This window comes from Balaenoptera acutorostrata, chromosome 2 (genome assembly GCF_949987535.1).
Source record: "Balaenoptera acutorostrata chromosome 2, mBalAcu1.1, whole genome shotgun sequence".
NCBI classification, from domain to species: Eukaryota; Metazoa; Chordata; class Mammalia; order Artiodactyla; family Balaenopteridae; genus Balaenoptera; species Balaenoptera acutorostrata.
Window position 1 is genome coordinate 136,262,254 of NC_080065.1, and position 24,417 is coordinate 136,286,670.

General features: G+C 49.0%; 2 protein-coding genes across 5 annotated transcripts in view; one reads left to right on the forward strand and one right to left on the reverse strand.

Annotated features, from left to right (window-relative positions):
• Nucleotides 1–24,417, forward strand: part of SLC36A1 (solute carrier family 36 member 1) — a 296,571-nt gene that overhangs the window by 77,380 nt on the left and 194,774 nt on the right. The window contains exon 11 of one of the 4 annotated variants that reach the window (XM_057539736.1): nucleotides 11,863–15,870. The exons of the other annotated variants lie outside the window; for them this stretch is intronic. Coding sequence (XP_057395719.1) covers nucleotides 11,863–11,969 — 107 coding nt within the window. The 3' untranslated portion in view covers nucleotides 11,970–15,870. Of the gene's footprint in view, nucleotides 1–11,862; nucleotides 15,871–24,417 lie in introns of those variants that run through there. 4 annotated transcript variants of the gene reach the window in all.
• The window catches only part of FAT2 (FAT atypical cadherin 2), an 82,441-nt gene continuing 60,714 nt past the window's right edge, over nucleotides 2,691–24,417 (reverse strand). Inside the window, exons 19-24 of the mRNA XM_007188621.3 lie at nucleotides 19,769–20,579; nucleotides 16,667–16,812; nucleotides 11,099–11,540; nucleotides 8,487–8,640; nucleotides 5,753–6,210; nucleotides 2,691–4,695 (exon numbers count right to left, since the gene is read on the reverse strand). Of these exons, the coding sequence (XP_007188683.2) occupies nucleotides 4,157–4,695; nucleotides 5,753–6,210; nucleotides 8,487–8,640; nucleotides 11,099–11,540; nucleotides 16,667–16,812; nucleotides 19,769–20,579 (2,550 nt within the window). The 3' untranslated portion in view covers nucleotides 2,691–4,156. The remainder of the gene's footprint in view (nucleotides 4,696–5,752; nucleotides 6,211–8,486; nucleotides 8,641–11,098; nucleotides 11,541–16,666; nucleotides 16,813–19,768; nucleotides 20,580–24,417) is intronic.

The following is a 24,417-nucleotide window of genomic DNA, read 5'->3' on the forward strand; positions in this document are numbered from 1 at the left end:
GCCGCAGCCTGTGCCTCTCCTCAAGGTGGAGCTGGCAGAGTCACCGAGAACTCCCAAAGCCTGGTCCTCAGATGCTGCAGCGTGGGCTGTTTTTCTGCACCTGGGCCCGGTGTCTTCGCAGGCAGGCGTTTCACCCATTCATGGTGTGGCACCAGGAGGATGGGGCAGCTGTTCTCTACGGAACCAGCGTGGGCCCTGGGCAAGTCACTCCATACCTCAAAACTTTACATACTGTATCTTTTTTCCCCCTCTTATAGAATCTCCATAATCTTCAGTCCACATGAGAGTGATTTGGCTCTGTCTGCCCTTCTTCTACCCCCAGATACTCACTTTTTGTGGCTCTACCCCCAAGACCTGACGTGTGTCCCTCCAGAGCACTGCTCTGATTCCTGGAAGATGTATCTACCTTCTCCATAAGGCCTTGAGAAACTCCGTGTGATGGTGCAGCAGTGCAGGCTGTCCATCCGAGGAGCTGTCTCACAATTCCCTTGCCATTGGTCCTGGTGGATTACAGGTGCCCCTGGTGGATTACGGCTGCCCTTCCCCGTGGGACATGGTTGTGAGCCCTCGCTGACCCCCCCAGCCCCGCCCCCTTCCTAGCTGCTCTCCTCTAGCAATGTCCAAGGTTACCGTGTCGCTCTTAAGGGCCAGCCTCAGAACTGGATGCAGGATTACAAGAGTGGTCTGGAGTTGAGCCTTGGGGTTGAGCAGACATTCCAGCTGTTAACACCACTTAGAATTATAGTGACGTTCTTGGCCTCTGAACTCAGTTGGATCCTTGGACTAGTTTCTGCTGTTCTTCAGTCTTCTGATATCCTGTATTTATAACTGGTTTCATGAACCCAAATGTAAGGCATAGTTCTGGAGTCCGGCAGCCCTGGATTGAATCCTGACCCTGTCACTCATGAACTGGGTGACTTCACTTTGAGTCACTACTGTAAGTTACAAGCCACTTAATTTCTGGATGCCCCCTGTTCCTTCATCTGTAGAACAGAGATGACAGTACTTACATGATGGGTTTTTGGTGAGGATTAAATGAGATAAGACATGCCAAGTGCTTGCCCAGCACCTGTCATATAGCAAGTGCCAGTAAGGGTGGTGAGGATGATTATGGTGAACTGCGTTTCCACCTGGGTCAAGTCAGTAGGCCGAGGTCTGGGTCTCTGCCTTTCTCTGCCACTGTCATGCTGTCAGACTCAGGACATTTGGAATCAGAACCCCAGTGCCTTGAGATGCGAGGATTTCCCTGAAAACCTTCTCTTCTGCGGCTCTGCTTCTTGGTCCCAGAGAGCCCTCTAGTGGCTGATCCATGAAGGTGCAGGCTCAGGAGGACAAAGGGAAGGAGGGGCCCGGTGGGGAGAGAGGTGGGCTGGGTGGAGAGAGGCTCCCCATCCAGGAGAAGAGCATGTGGTATTTTAGGGAGATGCCAAGGCTGGTGTCAGACCTGAATGTGGTCTCACTGCTGTGAAGTTCTACCTGTGGAACTTCGCACAAACCCCTTCTCCTCTGCAGGCCTCAGTGTGAGGAACATTGAGAACAAAGATGGACTAGATCCGTGTTTCCCAGAGACGATTTAGAGGGCCTTAGACAGTCATTTGGAAAACCAGAGTGTTTATGTATCTTCATGTGCGCTACAAAAAATAGGAATTTTCAGATCTTTTCTTTTATGGATATTATCCTTTTAAGGTGAATAAAAACAGTTTTTAAAATCTAAAGACACTAAAAAAAAATTAAGTAAATAATAGTACAGGTGTTATTCTATCAGGACAAAAATCGTAAAAGTGGTAAGCAAAGCAACAGAAATTTGGGCGACACTGGACTAGATTATTTGTGATTTCCCGCACAGTTCTGATAAGTTAATCCTATTTGTATGCTACCCAGTATTGTTCCCTAGCATAATGGTCACCAGTTATTGTTTATGCTGCTATAAGCTCTTTGAACTTATCCCTGAGAATAGGGATATTATTTACTCTTCCTTTTACTGAACAGTGAGAGGCCCGGTCATATCTGCCTGAGACCACGTTAGTGTGTAGCACAGCAGGTTAGGAACCGAGCCCATCGGACCCCAGAGCCACGGTCTTCTGTGGTGCCTCCCATGGACGTGCCTTCTCTGCCCACCTGCACTGGGAGCCTGTCGGCAGCGACTGGACTGTCCAGTCTTGGTGTTGTACCCTCAAGGCCCGCATGGACCAGGTTGCCTGGAGACATTCATGTCCAGCTGGGCTTCGGGGCGAGCTGTGGAGCAGCGCCACAGGCTTGACTCTGGGCATCAGGAGGCTGGCCTCCCAAGACCTGCGATATTGTCCCCTCTCCCTGACCAGTGCGATGTGTTGCCAAGGGTGCTGGCCGGGGGTGGGGGGTGGGGTGGCGGTCAGAAGTCCTGAAGTCTTGTCCAGGGCCTTTCATTCACCTGCTGCTTAGCAGACGTGTCCACTAACTATGCACAGTTGTATCCGAACTAGAGGCCTTTTTTCCAAATAGTGTCCTGGGCCCTTCTCCCAGAGGTTCTGATTTTGTATGTGTGGGCCTCAGAGATCTGTATTTTAGCCATTTTGCAAGGTTTGAGAATCATGGTGCTTAATGACCTCTGGGGTCCCTTCCAGCCCCCAAATCCCACGAACCTCAGCTTGGAAGGGCCTGTAGACCTTTGTGACCTTCCCCTGACCAAACAGCCTAAGTGACACGGAAAATAACAGTAAAAAAGATATTTTATTGTTAAAAAAAAAACAACAACCACAAATGACCAATGAAACCAGGCATCCCATCACTCACGCCCACAGTCGCCCGCACAGCCATGAAACATGCACACAAACACACTGTCACCCACACAGCTCCCTCTTGCTGGAGGCAGCAGCCCTGTGGGTAAGAGTGGCTCTTGCTCTTCCTTTAGATTTTTGTCTCCAGAAGCAACACACATGAAAAGGCAGTGGACCGGAGACAGGGATTGGCAGGCGAGGGAGTGGCAAGGCCACCAGAATTCTCTGGTCCCTACCACTCCTGGCTACATATGTTCTGCACATGTGTACACACGTACTACACGTGAGCGCCCACACGTGCAGACACGTGCCCACAATGACCCTCCATGCATAGGGTTGAGTTGCTGCAGGTAACACTTGGATTGGCAGGCCTCTGAAACAGAAGGGCAGGAAAGGACACTCCTGATGTCCGGCTCCCTGCTTCTCCACCCTTCCCTGCATAGGAGTTCTGACTTCCTTGTGTCTAGGGAAGAAAAATCCCTTTGGGGCAACTCATCCAGACAGCAAGGTTGAAAAGTGCCTAAGAATTTTTTTAAAAATGAAGAATGATGTCCTTCTTGCCTTTGGCCCAAAGTGCTTGCGAAACTTGGGCTGACGAACCCAGAGTTCCATGAGGTCTGAATTCTTTAACAAAGACGGTTCAGGGGCTGCACAGATCCTGGCAGGCCCTGGCTGGTAGAAAGTCAGACTTAAAGAGGAGGCTCAAGGTGCTTGGAATTAGATTAGAGGAGTGGGACCTCCAGGAGACTGAGGCCAAGTGATGCTCCTCGGGAACCCTTGTCGCCATGGTTCACTGTCTTATGCCCGATGCCTAGCTCGGTGCCTGACGTGGAGCAGACTCTGCAGCGAGCATGTGAGCGAGGCAGGCAGGGCGCACAAGTGACATGTGGTAGCTGCTCCCCTGCTGCTCACCTCTCAGCCCCTAGGAGGACACCCTGTTGCCCTGCAGGGTCAGTGACCTTGGACCTTGTCTCTCAGCAGGTGTGGTGCTTGCCTGTGAGGCATGATCCCACCTCAGCCTGCAGAGTGCAGCAACGGGCAGGTCTAAGAATGTGCCAGACAGGCCCGTTCAGGCCCTGACTCCCTGGGGACTGTCAGGGAGCCGCACACTGCCTCTTACCCATCCCAGGAGTCAGTTTTTCCTGGGGTTTCCAGGGTAACGGCTCTGTGCACACCCTTTCTGCCGGGGGCCCTAGTCCTGTTTCTGGAGCTCTACCCTCAGCTTCCCTTCATCCTCAGGGACTAGCTGGGGGTCTGGAAGAGCACATTTCAAGATGTGGCAGCCCGGACTGGGTATGGGGGCTTCCCTCCCACTTTCCCAGCCACGCTCAACTCGCTCCCCGCCAGACAGGGGAAGGCGCCAAGTCCTCGGCCTCCCCCTTGCCTCCGTCTGAGGACAGCTAGAACATGACCTCCTCGCAGCTCCCATAATCACTCTCCACCATGTCAGAGCCCTCATAGCTGGGGGGGGCCGGGGGCTGGCCCCGGCCCATGGGATGCCCGCCCCCCACCTCGCAGTCGGCATAAGAGGGCCCAGCCCGGCTGAGGCGCATGCTCACCCCCTTGTAGCCCCCTTCTGCCAGGCAGGGCCCTGGCCCTCCCGCTCCCTGCTGGAACTGCGAGTGGTAGTAGCTGATAGCTGTGTACTCGTTGAGACAGGGGGCCAGCAGGTGCTCCTGGGGACTGGGGGGCCGTGGGGGGATCAGATCTTCCAGGTTCTGGTTGCTGTAACGGGGTGGGAGGGGTGCTCGCTTGTTTCCCATCTCCAGTGGGAAGGGGAAGCCCCCGTAGAGGCCAGTGGGGTCCGGCATCACAGCTGGGTTCCGGTGGCAGCGAGGCGATGGCGGCAGAGGGCCGGGGGTCCCTTCGGAGTGGGGGTATTCCCAGCATTCCTTCCTGGAGTAAGTTGGGGGCCAGACTGTGGTTCCACCTGGGTACACTGAAAGGGAACAGCAAGATAGGGTGAGCTCTGAGTTTCCCTGGTGAAAGTTCCAGCTGGCCTTAGAGCTGCTCTGCATGACTTAGCATGTGGTAGAGATGGGCCGAGGAGTCGGTGGGTATGTGGCCCGTCTGTGTGTGTTGTCTCTGGCAGCTTAGATTAATATCTAGAATCCAATGGGGCCAAGTTCAAAGCCAGAGATGTAACTCAAAGCCAGCCCATCTTGTAAATTTGTGCCACTGATCCAAGGGTCAGTGAATAAGGGAAGAATCTGAATGGCTCCATGCATCCCCCCCCCCCCATTCCTGGAGACAGCAGCTCTATCCCAAGTCCTACTGGTGAGTTTTGTCTCCTTAATTGAAGGAAACAAACACATATTTTGGACTAGGAGGTGTGATGGCATCTATCACAGAGGGCGATTAAATGAGATGTGGCTTGGAAGGTTGGAGATCAGGCATCCTTGGTCCTCCCTCTGTCCCTGCTACTGAATAGTTGGGTGAGTTAGAATAAGTCACTGTGTCTTTATGGGTCCAATTACCCTACTGTCAGAAAGAGCAAATACTTGTTTTGACTATTACTGAATAAGCCAGAAAATATAAAGTGCTTTACAAATTCACCTCCTTTTGAGCCAAAGATGAGAGGGGGTGAAGGTCCCTCCTCTGGGTCAGCCAGGTCTGGCCCAAGGCTGCTGTACCTCTAGACTGGGCAACCAGAAGCTTGGACGACTGCCTCTCTTTCCCTTTCCAGAAACGCATAAATATACAGGAGCCCCCTTTTCACCTCAGTGATCCTACCCACCCCATCCAGGGTCTACAGGTTTCTGCCATGGACATCAATCCTGTGGAATGTCTTGGAATTTAGAGGAGTAGATCATGGTACAGTGGGATGAGGCCCAGACTCTGAGTCCAGAGGCCTGGGATCTGGTCCAGCCCACTAGTGCACCGTGACTTTGACCACATCCCTTCATGTGCTGGATGGTGGCTCAGATAAGGGAGTGTTTCAGTCTATTACCCTGTTCCATCAATCCCAGAGGCTAAAGGCCTGTGGCTGTACTGACCCATCTCCTCGCCTGACCAGGTCCTTTTAATGATGGCCTCATTGTCAGAGTGGGAAGAGACCACCACTGGCGGAAGTCTGGGAGGCACGCTGCAGACCATTGGCCGTTGCTTAGAGCTGGGTCCAAAAGTGACGAGTTCATTTGGAGCTGAGGTCTTGCTGGGCTCCACTTGGTTCAGGTTGTTGCAGATGCTTGTGCTCAGGGGGTTGAGCTCAATGGCAGGTGTGGCTTGGGTGTCAACACCAACACTCCTGGCCAGGAGGTCTGGGTCCTCCATGGCCACGGGCTTGTGGGACTTGCAACGGCGGCAGTAGAAGAGAAGCCCAGCAGAGACTATGACGATGACCAGTAGGACCACTATGATGATCAGAATCTCCTGCTGTCCCCAGTCCCCCCTTTTGATCTCAGGGGTGACAAGACAGTGTCCTTCTGAGCAGCCCCTTGATTCCATTTCACACCTGCAGACACAGAGAAGTAGTCAGGGGACTGAGTCACTATACTGCCCTTTCCATGTCCCCTCTTAAAAGATGTATGGGATAAAAACCCCTGCATTCAAGCCTGCCTCTCCAATTTCCCACCAAAAAAAAAAAAAGTAATTATCACACATATCAACACATCAACTTCAGTTTCACATCATCCTCTACCAGTGAGGCATGAGACTCAGCAATACCCTTGTTCATGACCATTTGAATCTAGGCTCTGGGCAAGTCCATTATGTTCCACCCGTGAGATCTAGGCATTGGATACACTGCCTACAACTGAGGTCAAATTTCCAATCATATACTGCGGTAGAGGCAGCCGGCAACCTAGCTGTCCTTCGGGTCAGGGTCCCAGATACAAGTCAGCAGTCACCCAGCAATGGCAACCAGGTGCCAGTGTTCCCTCTGTCCCTCACCAGGAGGTTGCAGGAACCCAGCATGGCTCCACACAGACCTTACGCGGGACACCTTTCTCAGAGAGAACACCTAGAACCATATGACCTCTCAGGTCACCTTCAGCTTGGCTTTCATTGGTGTGAGGCTCCTAGGAGACTTCTATAGTCAGCTTTACCTACTTTTTTTTTTTTTTAATAGATCTTTATTGGAGTATAATTGCTTCACAGTACTGTGTTAGTTTCTGTGGCACAACAAAGCAAATCAGCCATATGCTTATACATGTCCCCATATCCTCTCCCTCTTGAGCCTCCCTCCCGTCCTCCCTATCCCACCCCTCTAGGTCATCGCAGAGTACCCAGCTGATCTCCCTGTGCTATGCTGTTGCTTCCCACCAGCCAACTATTTTACATTCGGTAGTGTATATTTGTCGATGCTACTCTCATTTTGCCCCGGCTTCGCCCTCCCACCCCATGTCTTCAAGTCCATTTTCTATGTCTACCTCTTTGTTCCTGCCCTGCAACTAGGTTCATCAGTACCATTTTTTTTTTTTTTGGTTCCATATATATGCGTTAGCATACTTTTGAGGGACATTGGGAAAGGCTCCCTCCATCCCACGTGAGTCCCAGTGCCTGAAATTTCACCACCAACAGTTTGTCCTTTGGGTTATACGTTGGCCTCCCCAAATTCTCTTTTAAAATGCAAACACCACTTTCAGCCAGGAAGTGTCCCCTAACACAATGGTCCCCAACCTTTTAGGCACCAGGGACTGGTTTCATGGAAGACAATTTTTCCATGGACCGGTGTGGGGCGGGGATGGTTCAGGCAGTAATGTGAGTGATGGGGAGCAATCAGGAGCAGCAGAGGAAGCTTCGTTCACTCACTCACCACTCACCTCCTGCTGTGTGGCCCGGTTCCTAACAGGCCTCGGACCGGTCCTTGGCCGAGTGTTGGGGACCCCTGCCCTAACCCATCTACTGGATGGAGAGAATCCCCTGCTGCAGAGTGAGGCGCACAGTGGGGCTGGAAATGCCAGGTGCTGAGAGAAAGGACTTGGATCTTAAACACAAGGGGGAGCCTTGGACAAGCCCTTTCCTTCTCTGGGCCTCAGTTTCCTCATCTGTAAATTGGGTGGATGGACTATATCATTGGATCTCTTATGCACCCACTGACAGCAAGGGGGTCCCTTGGGAGCTTGTTATAAATAGAATCCTTGGCCTCCTTCCTTGGAGATTCCAGTTTAGTTGGTCCAGGAATCTGTATTTTTCACAAGTCTCCCTCATGATTTTTACAGGTTTCCAAGTTGGGGAGCCATAAAATGAGAGAATTGCCAAAGCCTCTTTACATCTAGGATTCTAGGGATGATTCTCCTTCCCTTACAACCCCCCAGGCCAGCATAATACAAGGCACAGGTATCTAGTGGTGGGGTTTGAGACCCACAGCAGTGCCTGTATCAAGTGGAATCATTACCCCCAGGCCGCTTTCTGGAAAGTCATGGTCCAGAGCAAGAGAATAAGAACTTTAGCTACTTTCAGACTTCAGCAAAGATCAGAACTGCCCGAGGATCTGGTAGGAAGTGCAGATTCCTTGGCCCCAGCCTAGTGAGTCCAAGTCAGTAGGTTCAGAATAGGGCTTGGGAAATCTGTCTTTTTAATGAGCACCTCCCCTTCCAAGGTGTTCTGATGCAGGTGGTGGGAGGGAGAAGCCTTGACACGTGGAAAAGGCCAAGAAGCCAGGTAACCAGAGCACTCAGCCCCTGGCTGCCCATTGGCCTCTCTACGGGTCAGAGTGCAGAGGTCATCCCCCAGTGGTGCCTCACTCAGGGAGAGGAAGCAATGGCAGGGGACCTCTCCTGTGCTTACCTGTCTCCCATGTAGGGGTGAGGGCAGATACAGGGGGCTTCTTCAGGGGAAGAGATGCAAGTTCCACCTTCCAGGCAGGGCATCGAAGTGCAGTTCTCCTTCCTTTGTTCACAGTGCTTCCCGGAGAACTGTGAGGGGCACGTGCAGACATAGCCTGGGGAGAAGGGCAGGGCCATGAGAGAGCACACTGGTCCAGTAGCCCCAGGGGACAGGTCCTCCAGGATGGAGGGGGACCTCATGTGTTTGCAGATCCCAGTGTTCACACTTAGTTATTGAGTGCCTCTCTCTGCCACATGCACCATGGTAGGCACTGGTGCCCTGCTGGACAAGAAGATTGGATCCCTGCCCTCAAACAACTTACAGACTACAGAGAATAGGCATCTAAAGGATAATAATGGGTATCGTCATCCTAGACAACACTATTTATTGTAATCGTTGTTCTAAGAATCTTCATGTATTAGCTCATTTGATCCTCCCGACAACCCTGAGATTGGTTACTGATATTGTCCTCATCAGGGACAGTACAAGTTGATGGCAGGTCAGGAAATGAGGCTCAGGGAATGCATGACATTTGCTCAAGGTCACACAGCAAGCAAATGGCAATTTGGGGGTTCAAACTGAGACAGTTATAGATAACATCAGTATATTAGTAATTATCATAAAAATTAGTTTTATTGAAGGGAAGCATTGGGGGAAGGAGTTAGCCTAAACTAGGCACCAGGGGAGGTTTCCTGGAGGAGGTGATATTTTAGTTGAGACCTGAAGGATGAGTAAAAATTAGCCAGGCAAAAAGATAGAGGGGCAAAGATGAAGATGTTTCAGGCAGAGGAGAACGTGTGCAAAGGTTTGGAGGAGAGGGTGTGACATGTCACCAGGGTGGACCAGCAAGTGGGAGGGGCCAGGGCATAGGAGATACAGGCAGGAATTAGGAATTGGGACTCCATCTGAACAGCAAGGGGAAGCCACTGCAAGATTCCAAGCAGGAAAGCGCTGTGCTCATATCTACATTGTATAAAGATGTCTCTGGTGCCCTGCTGGAAGATGCTAGTGGAGGGAGAGAAGCAGGAGAGCAGGGAGGTGGCTGGTGCAGAAGAAGAGAAGAGAGGTGATGGGGGCTGGGGTCAGACCAATGGCGGTGGGGACGCAGAAGTGATGGACTCCTTGGGTATCTTAGGTAGAAATGACAGTATTATTTGTCAGGCAAAGATTAGAAAATGGGAGAATGCCAAGTGTTGACAGAGATGTAGGTGCCTAGGAATCTCACACACTTGCTGCTGGAAGTACAGACTGCTGCGGCCATGCTGGACAGCAGTCTGACCTGATTTAATCAAAGTAACTATTTGCATATTCTGGGTATGTGAATTCCATCTCCGGGTGGTGCGTATGTATGTGTGTATGTGTGAAAAGTTCTCACATAGGTTTGTAAGATGACGTGGGAGGATGTTCAGTGCAGCATTGTTGATGGGGGTGGGATGTCCATTGCTGGGAGAGTCCAGAGGGGAAAGGTAAGCGCATGCACACCTTGGAGTATTGAGCCGCAATTAAAAGCAACGAATAAGAATTACTCGTGGCAGCGTGGATGGAAAAGTGTAAAACATGATATACCAGTTATATAAGTTAGAAATTGAAGCATGTGACAAACAGTTCTTACATTTTGGAAGAACTCATTTTAAAACTTTAAATGTTTGCCTATGGGTTTGAGGAAGGGAGAAGGCAGTGGAGTATAAAGGGCAATAAGAAAGAGAAACTGGGCTTCCCTGGTGGCGCAGTGGTTAAGAGTATGCCTGCCAATGCAGGGGACACGGGTTAGAATCCTGGTCCCGGAGGATCCTGCATGCCGCGGAGCAACTAAGCCCGTGCGCCACAACTACTGAGCCTGCATTCTAGAGCCCATGAGCCACAACTGCTGAGGCCTGCACACCTAGACCCTCTGCTCCGCAACAAGAGAAGCCACCGCAATGAGAAGCCCGCGCACCGCAACGAGGAGTAGCCCCCGCTTGTCACAACTAGAGAAAGCCCGCACACAGCAACGAAGACCCAACGCAGCCAAAAATAAAATAAATAAAATTAATAAATTTTTTTAATAAAAAAGAGAGAGAGAGAAACTTAGCGTGCACCAATGATGACACTGAGATGTGTGATGACTTCAGCCTTCTACATCAGAGGTCCCCATTTGTACACTTCCCCCATCCAAAAAAAAAAGGAGAAAGAAAGATAGTGCTTGTTGAGGGAGAAAGAAGACTCCTGGCCTTCCCTGGTGTAAACCTAGCAGATCCCAACTCATTACTCACCAGACAGTAAGGGGAAGAGGGGGATATTTCCACTGAGATCTGCACCCTGAGCATGCCTCTCGCTTAACAGCCCTGTGACCTTGGGTGAGTTCCTTTACCTCTCTGGGTATCCCTTACGTAGCCCAGTGGTTTCCTGAGCTGTAAAATGGAGCTTTAATGGCTCTCTTCCCCGCTCCCCCCCACCCCGCTCCCTCCCTCATGGGACTGTGGTGGAGGAATCTGCTTGGTAAACTCTACGGTGATACACGATTGCTAGTTCAACCTGGCAGGGTCCTCTGTAGAGCCTCCTGGGATAAGCCTCAGGGTCAGCCCTAGCCTTACCTGCCCCGCGGGTCTGTGAGCACTTTCCACCATTGAGACACGGGTTCTGGCTGCACTGGTCACTATGGAGGCAACACTGGGTGAGGGCCCGCCTCTCCAGCATGCCCGCCACCTTCTTGCCATGGGCCAGCAGCTCCAGCGCCTCTCCGTTGATCATGACAGCATCCAGGCAGCCTTGAAAGCCCTGGGAGACATTTGGGAAAGAATGCAAGAGGACGAGGCCACCCAGAAAGAGGTCCCTTTCAGGCCTCAGACTCCAGCAGTTCTCTGGGAGCGCAAGGGAGGTGTTGGCTGCACTGTCAACCGACAGGTGAACGGAAGTGTCTGTCTCCTCCACCAGAACGGAGTGCCACTCTTGGTCATTCACACGAGACCGGGAGGAAAGGTTTCTGTAGAAGCCACCTGGGCAGTGGTATTCCAGCTGGAGCACTCCATCGACCAGCTGTAAAGAAAATCCAAATGGCCATCAGCAAAGCCAAGAAGTATTTATAAAAATCCCTGCTCAGAAGCTGCCAGTGCAAAGAATGTTAGTTTATTTTCACAGGTAGGAGGGGTAGTGTTTGGTGATTTTCAAGGCTGTTTTAGACATTGTATTTATAGAGTGTAGAAACCCTCAAAGTGCTCTTCTGTGGTCTCATTTGGCCTTCGCCGCTCTCCATGGGATGGCCTGGGCAGGGATGATATCTCCATTTCAGAGATGAGGAAACTGAGGCCCAGAGATGCCTTGCTGATCAAGACCCTGTCTTTTGGATTCTTCTTCACAGGCCTCTCCAGTATTCTATACTCCTCAGCCTTCAGGGATACCAGAAATCTCCCTCTCACCCCAACTCCCTTACTCAACAGTTCAACAGTTCTTGAAGTGGGTCTCTAAGATGATTTCAGGGCATCTACAAGGTGAAACTATTTTCATAATAATCCAAGACATTATTTGCCTCTTCTACTCTGATTCTGTCACAAATATACAGTGGTGATCTCTAGACATGCGCCATCACAACAGATAAAGGCAGAAGTAGGTACGAGCCAGCTAGCTTCTATTAAGCCAGATGTAAGAGAAATTTGCAAAAATGTAAAACAATGCCACTCTTTTTTAAATATGGAAAATGGAAGAATTTTTCCTAAAAATATGGAAACATGTAATGGGTTTATGTTAACATGTAATGGGTTTCTTGTTATTTTAAAACTTCTCAGTTTTAATTTCTAATGATGAAAATGCCAATAGCTATTACCCACATAAACAAAACTTCCCGATGATCCTCGATTATTTTTAAGAGTACAAAAAGTCCCAAAATCAAAAAGTCTGAGAATCACTGGGTTAGAACATTTTAGTTCCCCTCACCCTCAAGAAGTGGGACTACTTGTGGCCAAATAGTTTTCCTGTCACTCTGGGTTAGGTAGTGCTTTCTCTGGGTGAAATGTGAAGATCTAACCCAGTGTTTTCCAGAAGTTGGACATTTGTACACTATCTTCCTGATTTTTGCCCTGGTTGAATTCTACCTATACCTTTATTTCCTTAAAAAGAAAACAGTATTATTACAGTAAATAGAAAACCAATATAACTTGCCATTAAGAAAAGACAATGACAAAAATAAGTACAACTTATACAAAACATTGTCATTAAATCACTCCTTTCACTTACCTAGGACCACAGATCTGTTGATCCCTCCATCTTTTCACTGTCTCTCCCCTCTGTAATGTCCTCATTCCTCTCCTTACCAATCTTAAATTCCATAACCAAATTCCTGTCCCTGTTTTACTTGGTAGAACTCACTTGGCAAATACACAAATCCGGTAAAATCCAACTCTCCCTCTATATATAAGTATCATGGAGCTGAACATGGCTGGAGAAAAACACACAGCTTTTGCTTATTGGTCTCCCTTTAATTTCATGACCATGAGTCTCAAATGAGCCCTTCATGCTACCCAATGATCGTACTATCTTGCTTAGTCCCCTCACTCTCTCAGATGACTATTTTCACAACTTCTCTCTCCTCAGACCCTTAATACCTCTCTCCCCATCCTCGCTCTCAGCAATCAGATGGAAACTTCCAGGCACTCTCACCATCATATCTGTCCACGTTGTCCAAAGCCAATCTCTCCATTCATGCACTAGATCCCACCCCACCCCCCTTACCTCCTAAAGGACAAGATGCCACTGACTCTCCTTTCTCCTTCCTACATCTTTGTTCACTCTCTACTGGATCATCCCAGTCATCATACAAACATGCTGTTATTGTTCTAATCTTTAAAAAAAAAAAAGTTTTCTTGAACCCACTTTTCCTGCCAGATAGCACTTTCTTTCTTTGCTTTCCCTTTGCAGCAAAATTCTACCCCCACCCACCATGACACTGAAACCACTGGTGTCAGGGTACTCAGCGTCCTTTGTGTTGCCAAATTCAATGATTGATATCACTTCCCATCTTACTTGACCTCTCAGCAGCATATTACGCAGCTGATCACTGCTTCCTTCTTGATACACATCCCTCATTTGGCTTCCCAGATACAATACTCTCTTGGTTTTTCTCCAACATCACTGGTTGTATCTTTTCATTCTCCTTTATTGGATCCTCCTCTTCCCCAGCCTCTCAGTGTTGGAGTATCTCAGGGATAAATCCTTAGTCTACTCTCTTTTCAGTCTACACTCTTTGGTGATCTCCCCAGTCTCATGGCTTTGAATACTATGTATATGTGGAAGAATCCCAGATCTTCATCTCCAGCCCAGGCCTTTCTCGCTAGATTTTGTTTGTCCAGCTCCACTAGTAGGTCTAATAGTCATCTCAAGCTCATATGTCCAAAACGGAACTCTTGGTCATCCCCCTTCCCCAACCTGCTCCACCTGTATCCTTGCCCGGGTCTGTTGGCAGCAACTCCATTCCTTCAGGTTGCTCAGGTCAATATCTTACTCCTTGCTTTCTCTCCCAGCCCTCATTCAGTTCATCAGGAAGTCCTGTTGACCTTACCTTCAAAATCTCTCCAGAATCTGAACTCTTTTTCCCAGTTCCACTGTCATTCCTCTGATCTAAACTGCCATCAGCTCTCACCAGAATTACTGCCTTTTGGCTGGGTCTTTCCACTTCCATCCTTGTTCCTCTAAAATCTATTCTCAACACAGTAGCCATGAGGACCCTTTTTGCATATGTCACACCATGTTAATTCTCTGCTCAAAACCTTCTAATGCCCCCCACTTTGCTCAGAATAAAACTCAAAGTCCTTAAATAGCCTATGAGACCTTTATAGATATGACCCCATTCTGTTACATCTCTGACCTCAACTCCTGCTACTACTGTCCCCTTGTCACTTCACTCAAGTCATATTGACGTCTGAGCTATTCCTTAAACATGCCAAGCAATATCCTGCCAATGACTATACCCTCTACCTAGAATGCTGTTCCCCCAGAAGTCTACGTGGCTAACTACCTCACCCCCTTCAAATTATTGTTCAATTATCACCTCAATGAAGCCTTCCCTAACCACCTTATTTAAAATTGCAACTTCCCACAAAAGGGCAGAATGCAAGCATGATCTCATCCACTCTGGCTTGGTAGACAACATAGCAGTTAGAGGCTCGTCTTCATTGAGGGAGAAAAGCAGCTATAATACAGAATGTACCAGGCACCTTCAAGATGGTGGAGGAGTAAGACGTGGAAATCACCTTCCTCCCCACAAATACATCAAAACTACATCTATATGTGGAACAACTCCTACAGAACACCTACTGAACACTGGCAGAAGACCTCAGTTTCTTCATCTGTAGGACAAGGATGATGACAGTCACCACCTTACAAGGCTCTTTCGAGGACTAAATGCTATAACACAGGCAATAAGGTGTCTGGCACAACAAGGGCTCAGTACTTTCTTATGACCACTCTAAAAGGATGAGTCCCATTTTCACAGATGAGTAAATCGAGATGTAGTGAGATCGAGGCTCTGGCCCAAAGGACCGAGTGCCTGAGCAGGGATTCGAAAATGGGAACTCAGCCATGCACATGTGCTGGTCACAGGCACCTGACATGAACAACTGGCTCTCTTCAGTATATTTCCCTATAGCATTTTAATTTATTACAATAAGTATCTGTCATTTTTATTAAAAAGAACCCCATAAAGCTATTTTCAGAATTTAGAATAATATAGCAGAAAAGGGAAAATATAAAGAAGACTGTCCATGAAAATCATAACCTCCAGGCTTATGATTTATTTGAGAGCTTTAAAAGCACAAAAGGACTGTGACTCTAGAAGAGAAATATTCTTCAGGCTGCCTCTCCTGCACACCACCCTGCTCTCTGAGCAGCTGACCTCCGCGAAGGTGCTGCTGCAGGGCTCCGCGGTGCAGGTGGACAGGTCCACAAGGCTAGGGGTGGACAATAGTTGTTACTGTGCCCCTCATTCTTCTTTTCCTTTTGGGACACTCCCCCTCCTTCTCAACTTAGCCTACGTTGTTCTGGAAAGGCTGGCCCCTCTCCCTGGCAGCCTTGGGGATAGTCACGTGACTCAGACCTGCCAATCAATGTCTGAGGTGGGACTTTTACTGCTGTTGGAAAGAGATGCTCCCTTTCTGCTGGGCTGGCTCGGTGGCAGAATGAAAGCCTGGGCTGCTGGGACCACCTTTGCCATCACTTGGGGGGATATCTGTGGTCTTCTGAACAAAAGCAGATCTGACAGCGGGAAGGAAAAGGATCCTGTTGATATACTTTGAACACCTGGATCTACCCAAGCCTGAGGTCAATCCTTGGACTCTTCCATTACATGAGCCAATAAAATTCTCTCTTTTGTTTAAAAAAAATAAAAATAAAAAAAAAATAAAATTGCAACTTCCCACATTCCTGATCCCCCTTAACCTTTTTTTTTCTTTTAACCCAAAGCACTTATCACATTTGAACAAACTCTATAATTTTCTGATTTATTATTTTTATGTTTATTGTCAGTCTCCCACCATAGGATGAAAGCTCTAAGAGGGGTTTTTGTCTTTTTCACTGATGAGACCCAAGCACCTATGCCTGTTGCATAGTAGATGCTCCATAAATATTTGTTGAATGGATTAAATTCTAACTAACTGCCAAAGTCTGCTTTCTCTTTGTCAAAATGGGAGATGGACACCTGTGATAGAGATGTTAAAATCAGGCAGGTACTCTGAGACTTTCTACAAGACGTAATCAGAAGGACTAAAAGACCCTTTAAGGAAATTCATTTTCCTCCATGTGGATTCCACGTACCTTAATGTACCCCAGGCTTCCACCCATCTTGGGAAACACTGGTCTGTTACTCAGCAAAAATGATAAAAGCATCAACCAGGTCTAGGTGGCCTTACCCATCTCTCTTTCTATCTTCAGAGGCTCTCTGTCATCCCACAGAACAGCCTGACCTCTGTTGTACTTGGACATGTATTGCCAGGTGGGGAGGCTTTGGCCATCATGGCTGGAAAGTCTCGTGTTCTAACTAAGAGTCACACCCAGTACCCCTGAAAACCACGCAGGGGTTTCTTTGCAGAAGTGAGCCTTCTTGGCCACCCCTATGCCGCCCCACCTCCCCAGCCTGGCACGCCCACAGGAAATCTCTCAGGCTGGCAGTGCCTTACCTTCAGGGAGAGACACACTGTCTTATTGCTGAACAGGAGAATGGCCTGTGACTGCCGTGTTTTCAGGCGGAAACGGATGTACCAGTTCTGAGCCTCTGGGAGACTGTACCGCCCGAAGCTCTGACCGCTGAACCTCGCGCCACTGCCTGTGAAAGCAACCAGAGGCACTGTCACCTCCACACAAAGTGGTCCCCACGGAGCCCTGGAACTGACTTTGTCTCATTCAACCCTTGGGTGGCAAGCAAGGTCATTGCTTCCATTTTACAGATGAAATGAGGCTGTGGGGTTACTTGTCCAGGGTCACGCAGTTAGACAGGGGCCATCACCCTGCACACCTTCCTCTGGCCCCAGGGACCCTCGCCTTGGGTCCTGGCCTGGATCAGAAACTATGAGCTCAAAGCATTAAGAAAGCAAGAATCAAGCCAGAAAGGTCATCAGTCAAGTGTGCAGAAGTCAAAACTTCTATCCTCCATATTTTCCATGTGATTTCTGACATCACTTGGGGAAGAAGGAGGTCGAGTTGGAGAGGATTTTGCATATATGTGTGATTTCAGGGACACCACGAGGGCTTTTTGCCGCAAGACATCTTCTTCATCATCAGGAGTGTAATCATTTGGGTAAGCACTTCCCACACAAAATGCTGCTGAGAAGTCGAGAGACTTCTGTGGTAAAGGAAGAAGGTAGTGATAAATTGTGTGGCCAGAACTTCCATATGCTCCATCCTCCATAGCAATTGCTAATGCAGAATTGCACAGTGAGGAGTCTGAGACTTCACCTAAACTTGAGTTGTTCAAGCTTATTTGACCATGGGACCCTCTAGTGTGGACTCCGTACCCTTAGCCCTTGGAAATAGCATTCTGTGGAAACTCCTTTGGGACATGCTGTGTTATATTAAGCCATGCCCACCCCAGATTTTTTTTTTTAAATCCACCCTCCTCAGAAGTGAGTTTAGTTATTAAATCCCTAAAACCTCAGTGTGAATAAGCTTATCAGTTGTCAGGAGAAGGGGTGAGCAGTACAGGCTCCAGATTCCTAGGGAAGAGGATTGTTGAAGAGAGGGAACACAGGCCAAAAGGAGGAGGAAGAACCAGAAAGTGAGGCCCATGGGATTACAAGATCCTAAGATGCTGTCATACCATACGTCTAAAATGTTCTGATGTTGGCAATTCCATTCCGGTAGGTCATTGTTGGATGGGATATTGCATATGATCTAGATCAAGAATCCCTAAACCTGGCTGAGTATCAGCATCAGCTGAAGAATCTTTTAAAATACAGAATGCTAGGCTCTACCCTTAGTGAGTAAGATTCTGTAGTTCTGGTGGCACTTGGGTATCTGTATTTTAAAAATCTCCCCGTGATGGGTGTAGCAACTGGAAGAGAGCCCAAGGGAGGTTTCTGAGATGCTGATCATGTTCTGGTCCTTGATCTAGGTGATTACCTTGATCTAGGCTGGTTACACCGGTGTATTTGATTTCTGAACACTTGTTGAGCTGTACACTTATGATACATGGATCTTTCTCTATGTCCTGTTTCACTAAAATGTTCAAACAAACAAACAGAAACCAAACTTCTTTCCAAGTGATTCTGGTGTTAGGTGAGCCAGCCTACCTAGTATTTCTCAAAGTGCAGCCCTTGGCCCACCTGCTTCAGAAATGCTTGAGGTGCTGGCTAAAAATGCCAATTCCAGGCGTCACCCAAGACCTTCTAAATAAAAAACTCCGGAGGTGACAGCCAGGAGCAGGTCACTTTATAAACATGCTCCCCAGGTGATTTTGCATAATCTTGAATTTTAGAACCTCTGCTATCTGATGCCAGGGGGTCAAGAGAGAACCTTCAGCCATCACAGCTTTCCCTGCAGCCCACTCCAGGGTAAGAGACACAAGAAGGGAACACCTGCCGCCCCAGCCCACCCCATACCCCTAGAGTAGCTCACCTAGCCTAAATCCAGAGGGCCCTGGAGAAAGTCCAGAAATCTTCCTAGAATTTCCCTAATGCAATCTGGATGGACCCCTAGGCCAGGCCAGGCGGGGGGCAAGGGGGCAGGGGTGATGTCATTCCCCTTTTGCAAATGCACCTGAGCTGATCCAGGGCATTGGTCCTAATGCCAGGGGCACTGGGGTAAGTCCTGTCAGAACACCAAGTTCCTAAAGAGTTTGGCGAAGAGCTCAGGCTTTAGAGTGGGACACAGGTATTTGAATAACCAGCCCTTCACTGGAGGCTGTACAGTTTCAAGCAAACCAATACAATCCCCATACCTGTTTCAACTGTAGATGGAGCTAATGATCCTGCTTCCTAAGGTTGTGGTGATGAGTTTAGGTAACATACACACAGAGACTGGCACATAGCAGAGTCCTTATAGCAACAACTACCACCGTGTGAATGGCAGCCATCACTGATGGGGTGCTTAGTGTGAGACAGCTAGGGGTTAAAATGCTTTCATATCCACGAAGTAATTTACTCCCCAAACCAACTCAAGGAGGCAGATGATACTATCTTCATTATTTCAAAGATGAGGAAAAAGCTCAGAGGGTTTTAGAAATCCACCCAAAGTTACACAGCTCGTAAATGACAGAGCTGGGGTTTGAACCTGAGCTGCTCAGTCTAAACGTTGAGGTTAAAACTATCAGGCTATAGTAATAATAGTAGTAGTGCTAGTAACTCGGGCTAATTGACCACCTTCTATAGGTCAGGCACTTTTCTAAGCAAGCACTTGATATTTAATTCTCATTTAATCCCTACAACAGTGCAAAGGCACAGAGAGGTTAAATAATTTTCCTAAGGTCACCTGGCTAGCTAGTGGCATAGCTGGGATTTGAACCCAGGCAACTTGATGCCATAGTCTATGCTTTCAGCTGTGATGCTGAACTGCCTTTTGAATTCTTACCATTATTTTCAAAGTTCCAAAAAGTGACCAGAGCTAGGGTGCTATTCCATGACTAGATTTTGTGAGGCCGCACCTGTCTCGTGGTGGTCCCTGCTCTTTAACCCTGTTAAAATGTCCCTCTAACTACCCCAGAGAGCACCCCGCTGGGATCTCCATCCCCGGAGTCAGTCTGGCTGGGCCATCAGCGCTGGTTGTCCTGGGGAAGTCCCATTCCTCACCGTTACAGGAGCAGTTCCTCTCCAGGCGGTGCCGCGGGGTCAGGATGCTGAGCCTGGCTGTGCTGTACGTGGGCCCAACCCTGGGGTCCAGGTGCACGGTCTCTTGGCAGATTTGTCCCTGGCAGGTTGGCCCCTGGCAGGGCACCACAGCCATGGCTGACCTCATCTGAATTCCCACCGAGTGTTCCATCTCCTTGGCTGAGTGAGTGATGATGGATGCCAGCTCCTGGAGCTTGGAGAAGGTCCCCGAATGCCCCTCAAAGACCAGGAGCACGTCCACCCCAGCCATGGCCTCTGCAGGCTGCAGGCTGGCCAGGTGGATGTTGGCTCGTTTGATGTCCAGCCTGTTGCTGAGGAACCTCTGCAGGTTCCTCCAGTGGTCACTCACCAGCTCCTCTGGGGTGAGCTGGTGGAAGCCCATCCACACGGTCTGCTGCAGAGCCTCCCGCCCCACATGCCACACGTGGACGTGGACCCCGGCAGTGGTGGAGAAGGTCCCATCGCTAACCATGACGTTGAACGTGTAGCGGCCCCGAGGCAGCCCCTGGGCGGCGATGATCTTGCCATCAGACGCGCCCACTGTGAAGCGCCTGCCCAGGCTCTCCTCTCCTGCCAGGCTGTAGGTCAGCGTGTCCTGTGGGTCTCGGTCTGTGGCGTGGATTTTGCCCACCATGCCGCCCTGGAACTCCTCCTCCCCGATGGTGATGAAGATCTCCAGTGGGAGGGCGGAGGGTGGGTAGTGGCTCTGCTCCCTGACGTGGACCCTGACCGACGTGGAAGATGAGAGGGGCGGGGTGCCGCTGTCTGACACCTGTGGGCGAAGCGGGCACCGAATTACCATAGGACCGCGGCTGTCGGGGCCTCCCCGGGGGCCACGTCCCTCTGCCCCAGGGCAGGCTCCGCCTGTTGTCGCATTTGAAAGGGAAAATCGTAACTCCAAAAGCGCTGAGGGCTCTGTGGAGGGAGTTACATCCCACATCACCAGTGTGGATGGTAAAACTTAACTCCACCTTCCATCTGACACTTCTCTGAGCCCGTCCTAAGCCTCTCCAGCCACACGCGGCCTCCTACCTCTTGAGCTTCTCTCATTCTGTCTCTTTCCTTAGGAGGGTCATCAAAGGTCTCCTAGTGATTCTAGGGTACATCCTTCATGGCCCCTGTCAGCCTAAGGAAGTTCTCTTACTCCTCTTTACTATGTGACTGGGGTCGGGTTCGGGGTAGGCATGTCTTCTTCAGCTCAGCCAACAAATATTTATTGAGTGCCTTGTAAGGGTCAGGCCCCCCGCTATGATCAGGAGAAAAGAGAGGTGAGGAGAAGAGGTGACAGACAGGGAACAGCAAGCGTCAGGCCCTCTAGTGGGAAAGAATGCTCAACACAGCAGGAAGGGACCACTGCTGCTGGAGGAGCGGGCAGGGCCGAGGGCCAGAGGTGAGCAGAGAGGGAAGCCCAGGCCGTCGCTGATGGGCTGAGGAGCACGAGGTTGGATTTAAGTCAGGCCCAAAAAGCCACTGCAGGTTTGAAGCAACGTGACCTCACTTAAGCAAGGAAAGATTGTAAATTAGAAATGCCTTTCCCTTGCACATTTCACCAAGCATCTCTGCAACTTTCTGTCTGGACTTAGCAAGGAGGAAGCTTTCCTTCCTCTCCTCAGTAACGTTATCACTTTCTCAGCTGTCAGCAGGGTCTTCACAGTTTTCCCTACGGTAATATCTTGTTCATGTGGATTCGCTTTGAGTGCGGGAGAAAGGTGCAATATTACACCTGCTGCTGGGAATTGTGCATAACACTGATGAGATATAAATAGCAACAGTAATAATTAATATTACTACTAAGAATAATATATAACTAATATTAACTGAGTACAAACTGTGTGCCAGTCACTTTTGAATGCTTTAAATGCATGATCATAGTTTATCTTTCTTATGAGGTAAGTACCCTGAAGTGTCCTATTTTACAAAAGATATAACTGAGTCTCAAAGAGGTCAAGTGATGTGCCCAAGGTCATACAGCAGGTAAGGCCAGAGCAGAATCTGAACTTCTTCTTGTGTTCATAGCCTGTTTCTTTGCTGGCCTATAGTGCCTCCCAGTGAACGGAAGCAGAAATACAGGACAAATGCAAGAGAGAGTGATGATGCCAATAGTTACTGAGTGATTGTCTGGGCCAGTATACAGAGGTCAGGAAGCTGTTGCCTCCCTAGACAATCACACCCATGCCCTTGGCTTTGAGGACCCTCTACATTAGCCCACACCTGTCCTCTGAGCTGCAGACTCCCATTCCCAGCTGCCTATTGGACACCTCTACTTAGATATTTCATGGACACCTGAAAGGTAACATATGCTAAGCAGAGCCCTCATTTTACCCCATAAACCTGTCCCTTCCCCACCCCAAGTCCTTCCAGTCTCATAAATGGCCCTGCCATCCAGACTTTACTGGAGCCAGGAACCTGGGTGTGGTCCTGATTCTTCTCTTTTCTCTCTCTCCTCATATCCAATCCACCACCGACTCCCATTTATTTCCAAGCAAAACCTGTCACAGATATGTCCACTTGTTCATCTTCACCATCACCTCAAGATCTCATCACCACTACCTCCAGCTTAGATGAATTCTCACTGGTCTCCCTCAACCACTCCTGCCCCCTTCAACTGACTTTCTCTAGAGCTTCAAAAACAAGCCTCCTGAGACACAAGAAAGGTCACTTCTCTGTTTGAAACCCTTCAGTCACTTCTCACTGCCCTTGGATTAGAATCTAAATGTATTATCAAGGCTTATCATTAGGATGACTCTACTTCCTGGTTAGCCCAGGACAGTCTTGATTTTCACCTTTGTGGATCACTTATCACCAATTAACTATTTTTAGTGCCTCTCTCACTCTCAAGAGCATCACAGTTTGGGCCTCAAATAACACGGTCATCCAAGCTATGAGACCCCCATGATCCACCCAACCCATCTCTTCAACTTCATTCCCACCAATGCTCACCATGCACTGACCACGTGGCAACACCTCAGGTCACTGCAAGCTCTTTCCCACCCTGGGACTTGGTCTCATCTAGCTCCTCCTGCCTGTGATGCTCTCCTGCCCACTTTCCACCTGGCCAGCTCCTCAGATCTCAGCTCAAATGCTCCCTCCTCACAAGGGCAGCCACCCTCTGAAAGTGTCTCTCTTGTGCCTTATGAGCCTCCTGTCACTTTCTTCATCTGTTTATTGCTTATCTCCATAATTAGAATCAAAAGCCCACGGGGATGGGGATCATCCCCTTCTTTCCCCTGCTATATTACTAGCAGCTAGCATGCCATATGATAAGTACTCATGTGGCATATGATAAGTACTCATAAATGTTAAGTATATGATAAGTACTTATAAATGTTTGTTGAATGATGAATGGCTGGCTGGCTGCTTGGCTGGCTGAATGGATGACTACATCATCGTGAGCCCAGAGAAGTTCACAGAATAGTAGGATCCACTAGATTTGAGATTTAGGAAAGGGATTTGGGGGAATGAAATGAGGGAGAAATGTTTGATCACCATCTTGGCCACTTTTCCTTGGGCAGTTCTCATACAACCCATAATAATATCACTATAATCCTCTCCATGTATGTATATGTTCTCTCATTTGACCTCTGCACTGAAACCGTGGGTAATCATGGATTAGTGGATCCATGGATTAGTCAAATTCATTTCACCTGCCTTCACTAAACAAGGTCATTTAAAGGCTTGCATCTGCACATATCCTAAACAATAAGATGTTTGCCAGAGTTATTTTCCAGGACTTGGAGTCAACCGTGACTAGTTGGAGTTGAGCTGGTTAAGACTGGGTAGGACTGCCGACCCTTTAACTGGGCATGCCCAAGGGTCTGCTTGGTGACCTTGACGTCAGAGGGCAGAAAACCCTCAGATAGTGCTAACTGCCTCCATTTTTGAACGTGCAGAGGCCTGTAGCTTAGTTACACCTGCGGCAGAACTATGATTACTGCACCTTTTTCCAGTCACCTTTCCCCCTGCTCCCCATGCTTCCCACGCCTCAGACTGCCCTGCTCCTTTATTTTTTATTCCATAAATGCCCCAAGCCCCTTGCCTTTTGGAAGGCGGTTCTGAGACTTGTTCTCCTATCTCCTTGCTTGGCTGCCTTGCTAATAAGCCCTCTCTTTACTGAAGACTTCGGCATCTCAGCATTTCAGTTTGCGGCGCGGTTGGACAAACTGAACCTGGTTCGATAACAACACCAATTCTCTGAGGTAGGTCTTTAAAAAGACTTGAGGTTCAGAGAGCAGTCCTGGCCAAACTCAAGGAGTTAGAGCCAGGGTGAGGGAGTTTTTGTTCTGCCTGGGAGCAGGGGAGGAATTAAGAGCTTGGAGTCAGAGCGCTTGGGTTTGAAGCAGCCCAGCTCTACCACTTATTAGTAGCATTACTTTCAGCCAGTAACTTAACCTCTGGGTACCTCAGTTACCACATTTGGAAACTGGGGGTGATAACTGTACTCACCGTAAAGCATGTTGTGGGGATTTAATGCAGTGATGCCCGTGAAGCACTTAGGCCAGTGCCTGGCACAAAGGAAGGGTTCTGTACATTGTTTTTTCTAATAAGAGAAGCACTGGTGGTGCTTTTGTCTGCACACTTTCTGTCCCCATGGTCACCACCAGTGGCCCAAC